Genomic DNA, 15602 nt, shown 5'->3' with positions numbered 1-15602 from the left:
ATTTAATGAATTGTCATAGTCAAACAAGTCACCAACAAGCCTTCTAGTAAGGACGTCTCCAGGCTCAACTAAGATGGGCCTCAGACTCAGCAGTGTCCTAGAGACCATTCTTACCGACCCAGGTAATTGGTCAAGTTTCATGTCAGCATTTACACTTCAGAAATCAGCAAATGTTACAAATCAGAGCTTGATTTACTATTTTGTTCATTGTGTAGAATGAAGAAAGTGAAGAACAAATTCTAGTAATGCAAATGAAACTTAAAGATATGTAATACCTACATTTTTTTTTCCTACGAAAGCTGGTGGATAATCATTTATCAACACACTTGTGAATGGGAAATACTTGAAATCATTCATCTTGATAGAGCCTACAAGTGATTAAGCTCCACTGGCAGATTCTTCCAGAACCCAGGAGCATTTCCACACCACATTGAAGCATAAAAGCAGGAAACTGACAAGGAGAGGATTCATGTGGGAATCCTCTCTCTATTCTAGCCCAAGGCTCCTGTCTCACAGAGCCCGGTGATCTGAAAAATACCCAAATATTCCTTCAAGAATAATCATAATTATATAACTAGAATTTTTATTCAGGTTACTTTTACTAAGTACTCTGCTAAGCCATTTACAAATATTATCTCATTTGATTTTCACAACAATCCTGGAAGATAGGCACTATTATTATGACCCCCCAGTTTGCTGAAGAGGAAATTGAAGCAAATTGAAGTTAAATCCCTATTCACACTTTCAGTGAATCTGAGATCAAAATGTGTCCATAAGAGATCCCATCAAGTATGTCATTGCTAGGTAAGTGTATTAGGGAATGAGCATAAGAATTTGAGGAGTTTTGAGAGATAAGACCAGAGAGTAAACTGGAGCTGGAGAATAAATGAGTAGAAAGGAAATCTTGACCAAGAATTGTATAGTTTTCTCTTAGGAAGCAGCCTTTAAGAGGATATTTCCTTTACAGAGAGGAGAAATATACTGCTGCAACTTGAGAACACAATAGTTTAATGGATATGATACTAGATGTAGATTCAGAAGAGCTGAGCTCTCTCATTGGTTCCCAGTATATGCTTGAATGAGACATTTAGCATCTTGGACTCATTTTCTTTGTCTGTAAACTGAAAAAAACATTTTGTCCAAAACTGATTCTAAGTCAGTGGTGCGTTTCTTCATTTCCCAGTTCCCAAGGAAAACAAGCCTTTGTCCAAGAGTAAGTTGATTCCTGATTTAGGTGACAGACCTTTAAAAATGCTGAGGATACCAGCAGCCTAGTAGGCAGCAGGCTGCTAAACTTTTTCCTTCTTGCTGCTTTACAGCTGCATTAGATGGTCCTCCATACCTTCTTTCCTTCCTGTTTCTAAGGACCACCTGCTCTTAACCATCTTCTAATGACTTTGTCTCCAAAGTTGCCAAAGAATGAAATTCATTAGTATCTTAAAAACAGGCTCCCCAGAGTACCTTTTGTTTGTTCATTCAATTGATCCCCAGTGTCTATCCTAAATAAAGCTGTTAAAACCTGATCATATTGGTTAGTGTATAACCTGCTAAGAAAGTTTGCAGAGGTTATCAGCTTCATTCCTTCTAGAACATAAGAGTCCAAATATGTTCTCACTCTCAAAGTCCCCTTTCTTTCCAAGTATACCTATTTATTCATTTACGTAAAACTGCCTCTCAGTTTGATTTTATATCAATAATGGGAAAAGAAATGTTGGAAATGTCTACAAGGTAAGCATAGGACTAGGTGAGACTATATCTATTTCTTTTTTACTAAATCCTTTATAAATCTGTATTGTCTTTCAAGAGAAGGTAATCAAGCTTTTGAGAAGGGTCAGAATAAATGTAATTTCTTCCTATGGTTTTAGAACAGAAAACGTTAGTGGATGCAAATCTAAGAAAGAAAGACTGTATTGGGAATTAGTCCTTTGGGCTATGTGAATACTGGAGTATGCAACAAACTAGAGACATTGATTATTCCTTTAGAGCTGCAGAGCATCTGACCAATTTCTATAGTATTAGTGTAAAGGAAAGCAACAAGGACAAACACAGATGATCTTGTTTTCTTTTTTTTTTAATTGATTTAAAATTAAATAACTAAATAAGAAAAAAAAACAAATAAAAAACAGAAAAAGAAAAAAAAAAAAAAAAACATTGTCATGTGCCTAGCAGAACAACAGAGAGAATTCAAAACAGGTAACAATAAATTTCCCTTTCAAGAAAGCATGTAATAATAGAAGACATATTCATGACTGTCCAGCTTTTCTTTTCTTCCTTGCAGGTTATTTTGTTCTTTGCTGTGCATTTTTACTTCATTTTTTTCTCTTTCATCCCTCTCACTTCCCCTAAGCAATCTACAATTAAGCACAGATATATGTAAATCCATATGATATACATCTATACACATATAACCTACATGTGTATATATACATATGTACTTATACATATATACACACATAAATATGCATCTAAAACAATATTAATATGGCTAATATATAATGCTGATTTCTCTTGATTGGAAATTTGAAATCAATGTTTACTAATCCTACTTTTTTCCCTAATAAGTTCTGATCCTTCTTACTGTATTTTTGTATATCTCTTACTTTCTATCCTTGCTAACTCTTCTACTTTAATTCTACTCCTTCATTTGCTATTACTTAACCTTCCCTCACCATAGATCCCTCCCTTATGTTCTCTCCCCCACTGTTTCCCTCCCCATTTATCCCATTCCCATTAATCTACATACCTTATACCACTCCCATTAATCTACACATCCTCCTATACCCCACCATATTCTATTCCCTAACCTCTTATTTCTTTATAGATTTTGGAGAGTACTATAACCCATCATGGAAAAAAGAGAGATAGACAATGTATTGTTCCCCATTTACCCCATTCCCAATGGCTGTCCTCATTCCCCATCTAATGTCTCTGTATCATCTCTTCCTCTGCAACTCATTTGTATAGCATAATTACTATTTTTACCTTTTCCAAGACACTTTTGCTTTTTAGAATGAGGTCTTACTCAGCTCTGCCCCAATCTTTCTTTTGAACTATTCAATTACTGATGTCGATCTTAAACATCAGAATTTACATTTCCACATATAAAATATAAATAGTTTGTCCTTGTTGATTCCCTTGAAATTATTCTTTAAAATTGATTCTTATATATTTAATTGTCTATTAAATCCAGGTTTGGTTGAAACAAAATGCCAAAAATCTAAGTTCATTAAATGTCCATTTTATTTTTCACTCAATATATGGTTAGTTTTGCTGAATATGATATTTTTGGCTGCTGGACTAGTTCTTTGACAATATATAATATTCTGGATTCCATGGTTTTTTATTGTAGCTGCTGATAAATCCAGTATAATTCTATTTGTAACTCCAGCATTATGAATTTGTTTTTGTTTATTTCTTTCTTGTAAAATTTTCTTTTTGATCTGAGAATTTCAAAACTTAACTATATTATTCCTATGTGTTTGCCTTGAAAGATCTCTTTGAGGTGGTGATTGGGGATTTTTTTTCCATTTCTACTTTCCCCTCATGTTTTATCACTTCAGGACAATTTTCTTTGATTATTTCTTGCATTATTGTTCAAGGTTCTTTTTTTTTTTTTTGGATGATCTTGTTTTCTACATAGAGCTGTAGAACAGATATCTAATACTTCATTTATCTTGGAAATACAGAACAGGAAAAAATTGCCCAAAAGATCTTAGATCCTGAGCCCCTTTTCTGAAAGCCCATTAGTCTTGTGGAGAAGCATATTATGTCCATAGAATAGGTATTCCTTCCCAAATTGTGAAAGGGACTATATATCTAAAGGATAAAAATTCAGATGATGCAAGAAGCCATGATAAGAACTACAGATGGAATAGGAACAAGAAAACTGGGAGCTACAGGGCAAGTTGGAAGAACCAAGGGTTTTTACACTCTTCTTTAGATAGCACTAAGGAGACTGAATCTAAGAATAAAAATCACTCCCAGAAGTCTCCTTTTGGTCTTTTTGAAAGGTATCCTTTCATTGAGAGGTGTAACCATGGGCTAAATCAGGTAGGTTATTTTTAATATGAGGAAAAGAGTTGTCTGAGTCATACACAGCCAGTATGTGTAAGGGAATGGAGTGGAACTCAGATCTTTATGACTTAGAGGCCAAATCTCTAGCCATTAGTCCATTCAGCCTTTCCAAGTATGTGAGTTGTAGAGAAGATGTTGATTTGCAGTGGTAGAGAAAATTCCTCAGTGAGACTTCTCTACACCAGTGAAAGCTAAGGTCAATCAAAAACTATAAGGAAAATGTCCTAACTGTTGATTTTGCAAAAATAAAGATAAAAAGGAAAAGACAATTTTCAGAGGGATTAGGTTCTCCCTTTAGATGTTTTTAAAATGGAGTCCAAATGACCATGATCTTAGAGAATTTGTTTATTCAATCTTCTTTTAAACCCAAATTGGAATAAATATATTCTGGGGCTCTGAATTCTTTGACATTCTCTGGAAACTGAATGCAACAGGTAAACTAAGAAACAGCTATAAGTAATTTTCATTCAGTGCTCATGTATCTCAAATATACATAAGGAAAATCCCAAAGGACAGAATTCTGTAATACTACGATGACTGTGTCTCAGAATCTTTTCAGATGGAAAAAGTAACATACAGAACTCACTACAAAATCTTTCTATGAAAGAGTTGCAGAAATGGAAATGTTCATCATGTGACTTCCATGCCCTTTTTTACAATTTGTCTTTAGGAAATTTCTATCCTTATCCTTAGATGGGGGGAAGACAGAGAGCAAGGCTGATAACATATCAAAGATGTAGGACTGCGACATAGACTATAGGGAGTGAGGAACAGGGACAGGAAGGAAAGGAGAGGCAAACAAATACAGTCATTCCTTTAATAGGAAGGGGGTAGGGCTACAGGACCCAGGGGATTTGGAATATCGCCATAAAATTTATGACCTTCAGTATCAGAGAATTCTGAATTTTTCCTTTTTTCTTTTAGGGAGTATTTACAATACCTTATTGTAAAATGTGGGTAAAATATTTAGTCATAGATTATATGTAGATGAATGTTAAGTAAAAACATTAGCTTTTGTTTCACATGCTGGCTTTGGCATTCTTTTTGCTAACTTTAACTTTTTATTTATTTTATATTTTTAAAAGAAATTTTGTATATTTATGACATTAAAAGATAAAATATGTTGATATTACACAATGCTATATATGTATTTTAGATATTTGTGAGTTTCTAAACTTTTTCTATTATCTATTGGCCTTCTGTGGCTTCCACTAAATTTCCCAAAAGTTGCCATTTAATTTCCTATATAATATTTACAATATAATATTTTCTGTAATATTTTGAAACCACTGTGGGAAAAGTCACTTTGTAGAAAGGATAATTGTAAATAGATTTCTGAGCAAGATCACTGTCTAAATGAGAAGCAAATAGCCCAAAATACCCATATACCTACAGCAGCCAAATCCTGAAATTTACGTTAGACAAAATAATGATGAAAAAATACAATGAGAAACGTGAAGTCTTCCTTCCCAAATTGCACAAGAGGTCAATCAGAAGTCTAGAAGACAATAGGGATAAAAGATCTTTCTAGGAAACTCAGTACCAAATCATCCTAGTACGACCAGAAATGGTCAGGGAAACTTGTAGCCTATAAGATTATTTTTTCAGATAGAAAATGGAAAGTTCTTCTTAAGTGTAGAGTACTTAGAAATCCATAGGGTAATCAGAAAATCATAGCGTGAGAAGCAGCATTGAACTATACCTCTCAGAACAGACAACCTAGGCCCAGAGCTTCCACCTGACAAGCACTCTGTACTGAGACCCCTGAAGATTCCACACATTCAAAGATTCAAAGACATAACAAAATCCAATACAGACATCCAGGGTGCCCCTGTCTAAGCAAATACAACTACTCCACCCAAACACATAGCAGGGGGAAGAGCCTGATCCTGGCACAAAGCCCCATATTAGAAACTAAAATCAAAAGTTTTTGTTTTTGTTTCTGTTTTTCCTTAAGCAATTGAGGTTAAGTGACTTGTCCAGGTTAAGTGTCACATAGTTAGGAAGTGTTAAGTACCTGAGATCAACTTGAACTCAGGTGCTCCTAAATTCAGGGCTGGTGCTCTATCCACTTTGCCACCTAGCTGCCCCAAAAAGATTTATTTTTTTATTATAACTTTTTATTTACAAAACATATGCATGGGTAATTTTTCAACATTGACCCTTGCAAAACTTTCTGTTCCAACTTTTCCCCTCCTTTCCCCCATCCCCTTCCCTAGATGGCAGGTAGTCTAATACATGTTAAATATGTTAAAATATATGTTAAATCCAATATATGTATACAAATTTATATAGTTATCTTGCTATACAAGAAAAATTGGATCTAGAAAGAAAGGGAAAAAAAACCTGAGAGGGAAAACAAAAATGCAAGTACACAATAACAGAAAGAGTAGAAATGCTATGTTGTGGTCCACACTTATTTCCCATAGTTCTCTCTCTGGGTGTAGCTGATTCTCTTCATTACTGAACAATTGGAACTGGTTTGAATCATCCCATTGTTGAAGAGAGCCACATACATCAGAGTTGATCATCGTATAATCTTGCTGTTGCCGTGTATAAGGATCTCCTGGTTCTGCTCATTTCACATAGGATCAGTTCACGTAAGTCTCTTCAGGCCTCTCCAAAATCATCCTGTTGGTCATTTCTTACAGAACAATAATATTCCATAACATTCATATACACAATTTACCCAACCATTCTCTAATTGATGGGGCATCCATTCAATTTCCAGTTTCTAGTCACTATGAAAAGGACTGCCACCAACATTTTTGCACATATGGATCCCTTTCCCTCCTTTAAGATCTCTTTGGGATATAAGTCCAGTAAAAACACTGCTGGGTCAAAGGATATGCACAGTTTGATAACTTTTTGAGCATAGTTCTAAACTGCTCTCCAGAATGGTTGGATTCATTCACAATTCCACCAACAATATATGAGGGTCCCAGTTTTCCCAAATCCCCTCCAACATTTGTCATTATCTTTTCCTGTCATCTTAGCCAATCTGAGAGGTACGTAGTGGTATCTCAGAGTTGTTTTAATTTGCATTTCTCTGATCCAAATCCAAATAATGATTTGGAGCATCTTTTCATATGACTAGAAATAGTTTCAATTTCTTCTTCTGAAAATTATCTGTTCATATCCTTTGACCATTTATCAATTGAAAAATGGTTTGATTTCTTATAAATTTGAGTCAGTCCTCTATATATTTTGGAAATGAGGCCTTTATCAGAACCTTTGCAAAAGATTATTTTAAAATAATCTTTTATTATAAAAATTATTACTTATAATCAATTATAATTATATTTTATTATAAATTTTTTAGTAAATTAAAAAAAGTTAATGCACCAATCAGTATCAAAAACTCTTGTGACTCTAATTCCATAACAACCGAAAGCATTGACTCAAAAAAAAATGGATTTTCTCCCCAAAGTGCCTAAAAGAAATGAAGCAAGATATTAAAAAGGAAAAAAAACTTACCAAAGTCCTTTGATTCAATTTTTTTTAATTTAAAGCTCTAAAAAAAATTAACTAGAAGAAGAATGATTGTTTTAGGCACGAAATGGTAAACCTTACCTACAGAAATAAATTCCATGAAAATTAGATGAGATAAAAAAGAAATCAATGATTCCAACAAAAAGCCAAAAATATTAAAATGAAATCAAAATATTGAAAAAATAGAAGAAAATGTAAATACATAGTCTCAAAAAACATCAATGTAGGAAATAGTTCAAGGAAAGATCATTTGTAAATCACTGAAATTCCTGAAAACTGTAATCCAGAAAAAAAAAAAATAAGATCTGGACACACTATTTTGAAATATCATAACAGTAAACTATCAGCTCTATCAAAGAAAAAAAAATGGTCAAAATAGAGAGAAAGACTCCACAAATTACCTTTTGAAATAAACTTGTTCAAAAGGGGAAATCCCAAAGCTGTTTGAGCAAAAATCCAGAGTTCTCACGTTAAAGATTTTATAAACATCCAGAAAGGCACTTAAAGCACCAACAGACCATAATCAAAATTTTTTTTAAATGGCAGTAACTATTATAAAAATGACAGAAGACTTTGGAATAGTCTACTGCAAAAAGCAAAATGCACAAGCCTACAAGCAAGTATAACTTAATCAATAAAGCTGGGTTCTTGTTGGGTTCTTTGTTCTGTTTTGTTTTTACTTTTCCCATTAAAGGACAAATTGACCTTTGAATAGAAGACTTCAAATATTTCTGATGAAAAAACCAGAATTGAACGGGAGATATTAAACCCAAAAGGAAAACAAGAAAACCTAGACAGGTAAATTTATTTGAACAATTCAAAGTGTTAACTTTCTAATAGAGAAAGAAGGACATGTGTCCTTTCAGAAATTGAATGTGTTCAAAGTATATTGAGGGACTTAAATAAAGAAAACAGAGATAGTGATGAAGTACTAAAAATAGATTCCAAGAGTAGAAATATGAAATAGATTCGGGAGGGCAATAGATTGTAAAAGAATATTACATATAAAAAAAGATTTGGTTCACAACATGGAAGGACCATGACAAGCCTTCCACCAGAGGTGATGAAGGTTTGCTATTTATTTAACTTCATAGGCTTAAGCAGATACACATGGAAAGCAGTCGTACTGAATGAGCAATTTTATTTCTGCATACACAACTTTTAATGTATCAGAGAAGCAAAGAAATGGGAGAGTAGGAAGAGCTGGATCTATAGAGTAAGGAGGAATTCCTGAATAACCGTGGAATCCACCTGATCCCAGAATTGTCTAAAGATATGCTAATCAATATGCTAATCTCAAAGGTTATGCCTGCCTTTTAAAGATGCTAAGGAGACAGTCTTAGAACCTAGAAAACTGAATAGGCTGATTTAAGAGTTTCACCTCACATCACTGAGATAATAGAGACTGAATGAGAAAAACTTTGCCTTCTCATTATAAAATCGAAACTGGACAATTTGAGAGAATTGACCTTATTATGATTCTGAAAATTGCTGAAATTGAACTAGTTTAGGGTTCACTTCGATGGGATGGATTAGTTTTATTCCAAGAACGTTATGAGTTGAAAGAGAAAAAAAAGATAAAGGGGAACTAATAGGATAGAAAGGAGGAACAAGCATGCTAAATTTACTTTTTCTCATTATTGGGGTGCCTAAAAAGCATATAAACATGGAAGAAAGAGTGGAGAAATAGGCATTAAATTAACTTCACTATAATCCAAGACAGAGAAAGGAAAGATGAATACACACATAAGAGTTTGGTGTAGAAAAACATCTTCTTTAACGAAAAATTAAACAGGGACAGAAAGGGAGAAGGAGTTAAAAAGAATACTAGTGACAAAGGAATAACTCTGCAACAAGATAAAGTACCTGACCCTAAAGGTCAGAGATAAAGAAAAGGAAGTGGAGGAGAAAATAAATAGAATCCAGGACAAACTTTTTGGATAACTAGGAGATGGCTAAACAAACTGTGGTATAAGAACATAATTGGAATATTGTTATTTGAAGAATAAAAGGTGAAAGTCTTAAATAGGACTTGAAGGAAAGGGAACTTGTGAGAAACCAGTACCAATATGATAGATCATTTATGAAGTTTTTCCATTCCATTCCCAACCTAACTCCCACATCTCCCATCCTTACCCCTGATTGCTGTCCTTTTCACTTTCAGATCCCACCAAAGTCACAATGAAAAATCTCAGCACATTAACTGACTTCATCCTACTTGGTCTAACAGATGCTCCTGAATTCCAGGTTATGCTTTTCCTCTTTCTCTTTCTCACCTACCTGTTTAGCATCATTGGCAACCTGACTATCATCACTGTCACTTTGCTAGATTCTCACCTCCAGACTCCTATGTATTTCTTCCTTCGGAATTTCTCCATCTTAGAAATTCTCTTCACATCTGTTTTTACTCCCAGACTTCTACACAGTATCTCAACAGGAAATAAAACCATCAGTTTTGTTGGTTGCTTCACTCAGTTCTTTTTTGCTATATTTCTGGGGGCCACAGAGTTTTATCTTCTAGCTGCCATGTCCTATGATCGCTATGTTGCCATCTGCAAACCCCTACATTATACAACCATTATGAGCAGCAAAGTTTGTATCTTACTCATCCTTTGCTCTTGGTTGGCTGGGTTCTTAATATCTCTAATAGGAATTGTTATGACAAGTCAACAAGAGTTCTGTTCAAACAATATCATAAACCATTATTACTGTGATACTGCTCCCATTATTAAACTCTCCTGCTCAGACACGAGCCTTCTAGAGTTGGTTGCCTCCATCTTAGCAGTGGTAACCCTTGTAATAACCCTAGTGCTTGTGATGCTCTCTTATATCAACATCATTAGAACAATTCTCAGATTTCCTTCTGCTCAACAGAGGAAGAAAGCCTTTTCTACCTGTTCCTCCCACATGATTGTCATCTCTCTCTCCTATGGAAGCTGCATCTTTATGTACATCAAGCCCTCTGCAAAGGGTGATATTTCCTTCAACAAGGGAGTGGCTGTGCTCAATACCTCAATAAGTCCTTTGATGAACCCTTTCATTTATACCCTGAGAAACAAGCAGGTGATACAAGCCTTTAAAGACTTGGTCCAAAAGATTATGGGTCATTGAAGAGATGAATTCAAATGGAAAAACAGGGAAAAGGAAGAATGTTTTTGAACTATGAAATAGTTATCAGTACCTTAGACTAATTACAGGGATGTTAATGAATGAGTTGTATGGTGTCCAGAAGAGGATAACCAATATGAGGAAGGGACTTGAAGCTTGGTCATTTGAGATTATCTTAAAAGGAGTGGGAATTATAATCCATAGGAAAAAAGGCAATGAAAAACCTTCAAATATGTGAAAGGTGTTCATGTGAAAGAAAGATTAGCCTTCCTCTGCTTAACCACAGACAATAGCTATTAGACCAAGGCAGAAACAGATTTAAGATTTTAGTTCAATAATAGGAAGAACTCCCTAAGAATTAAGGCTGGACAAAACCACAATGGATTGCCTCAGGAGGAAAAATCTGTCCATTACTCAGGGATTTCACGGAAAGAATTTTTGTTTCAGGTAGAGATTAGTGTAGTTGATCACTGACTTGTCTTTCAACTCTGACAACCCATGATTTCATTGCTCTTTTCCTCAGTTTTCACTTTTGACTGATTATTTTAGTCTAGTGATGCTCACACTCAATTGACTTGTCCCCATCTTCCTACAAATATGCTCAATTCTCCTTTATCCTAATAAAGAAAAGCCTGTTACCACTACTCATTTCTCTCCTTTTTTTCAGTAATTCCCAGATGCATTGTTGATGATTTTCATGGATTCATTTTATATTCTGCAAGTCTATATCCTGCTGAAAATGTTAATTGTTATGCCCAAAATAAATTATAGAAATAGGAAGGGTTCTTACATATACAAAAATATTCATAACAACTTTTTTTGTGGTGACAGGTGTATAACAATTGAAGAATAGCTGAATAAATTGTGACATGACTAGAGGCAGTACTATTGTGCTTTAAGAAATAAGGAAATCATTTCCAAATGAAATAAAAAGACTTATGTGAATTGATGCAATGTGAATTTAGCAGAACCAAAAGAATAATTTTTACTAAAATATCAATATTATCTAAATAAACAATTTTGAGGACTTCTATAGACTTATGGAGAGTGAGAACAGAACCAAGAAAACAATGCATAAAATAGAACACTGTAAAAATGAATAATATGTACAAAAACAACCCAATAAAAATTCTGTGATCAATACAATAACCATTAATGGTTTCAAAGTATATTTAGATATGCTATCTATTACAAAGATATGATGAATTTAGAGTACAGAATATGCAGATATACACATACATTCATATATGTGTGTATATATTTACAATGTATTTTAATAGAAATTTTTTTTGCTTGACTACATACTTGTGACAAGAATTTAATATTTCTTTTTTTAATGGAATGTGGGATGACAGAGAGAAGAGTAGATTCTGTTTGTTTTTTAAAAACAAAGAAATGAAGGTCAATGATAAGAACTTTCAGGTAAAGTCATTTGATAAATTATTTTGTTGGAAGAGGTCTCTTGCAAAGATAGTGATCTATAAATTTATATAATGTAAAAACAAGCTACATCAATAAAATTTTTAAATAACTAATTTAAACTGGAAATTGAATGGATGCCCATCAATTGGAGAATGGCTGGGTAAGTTGTGGTATATGAATGTTATGGAATATTATTGTTCTGTAAGAAATGACCAGCAGGATGAATACAGAGAGGCTTGGAGAGACTTACATGAACTGATGCTAAGTGAAATGAGCAGAACCAGGAGATCACTTTACACTTCAACAACGATATTGTATGAAGATGTATTCTGATGGAAATGGATTTCTTTGACAAAGACTCAGTTTCAATTGATAAATGATGGACAAAGACTCAGTTTCAATTGATAAATGATGGACAGAAGCAGCTACACCCAAAGAAAGAACACTGGGAAACGAATGTGAACTATTTACATTTTCATTTTTCTTTTCGAGTTGTTTTTACCTTCTGAATCCAATTCTCCCTGTGCAACAAGAGAACTGCTCGGTTCTGCACACATATATTGTATCTAGGATATACTGCAACATATTTAACATATATAGGACTGCTTGCCATCTAGGGGAGAGGGTGGAGGGAGGGAGGGGAAAAATTGGAACAGAAGTGAGTGCAAGGGATAATATTATAAAAAAAAATTACCCTGGCATGGATTCTGTCAATATAAAGTTATTATAAAATAAAATAAAATATTTTTTAAAAATAACTAATTTAAAATAATTTCTGAGGGGAAAGTAGTGAATATTTACTTCCTCCATTTCCTAATTTCTTGCAAACTGCTCAGGATTTTATAGTCTATCTCTATGCAGCTGCATGCTCTCTCCAAGGTAAATAATGAATTCTTAATTTCCAGGTTCAATAGCTTTTTTTCCCCGCTCCATATCTTCTTTCTTGACCTTTCCCTAGCAATTAGCAATGATAACTATCCTCTTTTTCCTTATATGTCTCTTAGTTTCTATGTTGTTGTTCTTTCTTGATTCTCCCACCTGTCAGCCAGCTCTCTCCTGATTTTTTTTTCCTCTTGCTGCCTAGGTGAAGATTATTCTAATAATATACTGTTAGCTTCTTCTCTCTATCTGTGTCTGTGTGTGGCTGTTTTCTGTCTGTCTTTCTGTGTTCTCTGTGTTGTGTCTCTGTCTCTCCATCTCTCTTTCCCTCTCTCTCTTCCACTCTCCCTTTCCCACTCTTCCTCTCTCTCTTTCTCCATCTCTCTCCCTCTCCCTCTATCTCTCTATCTCTGTCTCTGTCTCTCTCTCCTCTTTTTCCTCCTCCTCTTCCTTTTCCTCCTTCTCCTTCTCCTCTCTTTCTCCCCTTTCTTCCCCCTTCTCCTTTGTGGTGAATTGTCTGTCTGTGAAGATCTTTTTTTTTGTAAGAAAGTTGGTTGATAATCATTTACCAGCATACTTCTGACTGGAAAATACTTGAAAACTTTTACCATGGTAGAACCTACTAGTGATTTACTCCACTAGAAGATTCTTCCAGAACCCAGGAGCACTTCCACACTACTATGAAGCATAAAATGAGGAAAATGATAAGCATGGGAATGAAGTGGGAATCCTCTACCCATTCTACTCCATGTGGCTCCAATTTTATACAACCCCATTGATATGATAAAATCTAAATATTCCTTCAAGAATAATATTATAGCTAGCATTTATGTATGGCCAATTTTTAATACACATTGTGCTAAGACCTTTTCAAATATTATCACACTGAATCATCACAAAAACTCTGAGAGATAAGCACTATTATTCTCATCATGCAGTTTGTAGAAGAGGAAACAAAAAGTTCAGGTTAAGTTAAACCCCTGGTTATACTTTCAGTGAATCTGATGCCAAAATATTTCTATTAAAGCTCACAACAAGTATGTCATTGTTGGATAGGTGAATTAGGGAATAAACATAGGAACATGAGGAATCTTGAGAGACAAGGCCAGAGAGGAAGTTAGAGCTGGAGAATAAAATGGGTAAAAAAGAAATCTTGACCAAGAATTGTGTAATTTTCTCTTTGGAAGCAATCTTTAAGAGGATATTCCTTTAGAGAGAAGAGAAATATACTGTTGTAAGTTAAGAACACAGTGATTTAATGGATACAATACTGAATGTGGACTCAGAAGATCTGAGCTAAACCCTGCACTCTCATTAGTTCACTGTATATGCATGACTGAGACACAGCATCTTGGATTAATTTTCCTTGTCTATAAATTGAAGGGGTTCACTAGAAAAGCCATTTTGTGCAAAAGTGAGGTCTAAATCCTAATGTACACTAGTGCTAAATTCCTTCATTCCCCTAATTCCTAAGGAAAATAGAAAATATTTCCCATGAATAGCCTTTGTCCAAGAATAAGTTGGCTCCTGATTTACATGGCAGACATTTAAAAAGCGTTGAAGGTACTAGCAGCCCAGTAGGCAGCAGACTCCTAAACTTTTTCCTTCTTGCTACTCTTACCAAATTCTAGAGCTGCAATGGATGATTTCCAGAACACCTTCCTTTCTTCCTGTCTCTCAGGACCACCTGCTTTTAGCCATCTGGTAATGATTTTGTCTCCAAAGTTACCAAAGAATGAAATTCATTAGTATCTTCAAAATAGGCTCCCCAGAGAACCCTTTGTTTGTTCATTCAAATGATCCCCCAGTGTAACCTAAATACAGCTGATAAAACCTGAGTTCTGGTTAGTGGAGAAACTTCCAAGAAAGAATCCACAAACTGCTTGCAGAGGTCTCTAGCATCATTCCTTCTGGAACATAGATTCCAGCTTTATTTCCCCCAAGTCCTCATTTTTTCCAAGTATACCTACTTATTCACTGAATAGGATTGGCCCACAGTTTGATTCTGTATCAATGCCATGAAGAGAGATGGTGCAAATGTTCACAAGGCAAGCATAGGATTAGGTGAGGCTGTATCTATAACCTTTTTATTAAACCTTTATGAATATGTTTTGTTCTTCAACCAGATTTTTGGTGGGGTTCAGAATAAGCATTTTTCCTGTGATTTTAAAACAGAAAATATCTGTTGATGCAAATCAAGGAAGAAAATACTGTATTGAGAATTGATCCTTTGGGCCATGTAAGTACCAGAGTATGTAGCACACTGGAGATAGACCTTAGACCTTTAGAGTATTTGACCAATTTCTGTAGCATTCATGTAAAGGGAAGCAATAAGGACAACCCAGCTAATCTTGTTTTCTAACTAGGGTTATAGAACAATAAGAGGGGTTCACTATTACTTCCTTTATCTTGGGGATACTTCGGGAATGGGACAGGACAAAGATGCCAAAAAGATCCTAGATCCCAGTCCCCTTTCCTTTCTGAAAGCCCATTAGTCTTTTGGGAAAATATGTCATGTTCATAGAATGGGTTCTCTGAAAGAGCCTATATTTATATCTGAAGAATAAAAATTCAGATGATCCAAAAAAGCCAGGAGAACAATTGGAATAGGGATGAGAGAGCTGGGG

General features: G+C 34.6%; 1 protein-coding gene across 1 annotated transcript; it reads left to right on the top strand.

Annotated features, from left to right (window-relative positions):
• The first annotated feature begins 9747 nt into the window (after positions 1-9747).
• LOC127538173 (olfactory receptor 6C4-like) lies at positions 9748-10677 on the top strand. The gene has a single exon (XM_051961784.1). It carries the CDS (start codon positions 9748-9750, stop codon positions 10675-10677), a length of 930 nt encoding a protein of 309 aa, XP_051817744.1.
• Positions 10678-15602: the final 4925 nt, after the last annotated feature.

This window comes from Antechinus flavipes, chromosome 5 (assembly GCF_016432865.1).
Source record: "Antechinus flavipes isolate AdamAnt ecotype Samford, QLD, Australia chromosome 5, AdamAnt_v2, whole genome shotgun sequence".
NCBI classification, from domain to species: domain Eukaryota; kingdom Metazoa; phylum Chordata; class Mammalia; order Dasyuromorphia; family Dasyuridae; genus Antechinus; species Antechinus flavipes.
The sequence above is the reverse complement of the archived record's forward strand: the minus strand, read 5'-3'. Positions and strand labels throughout refer to the sequence as shown.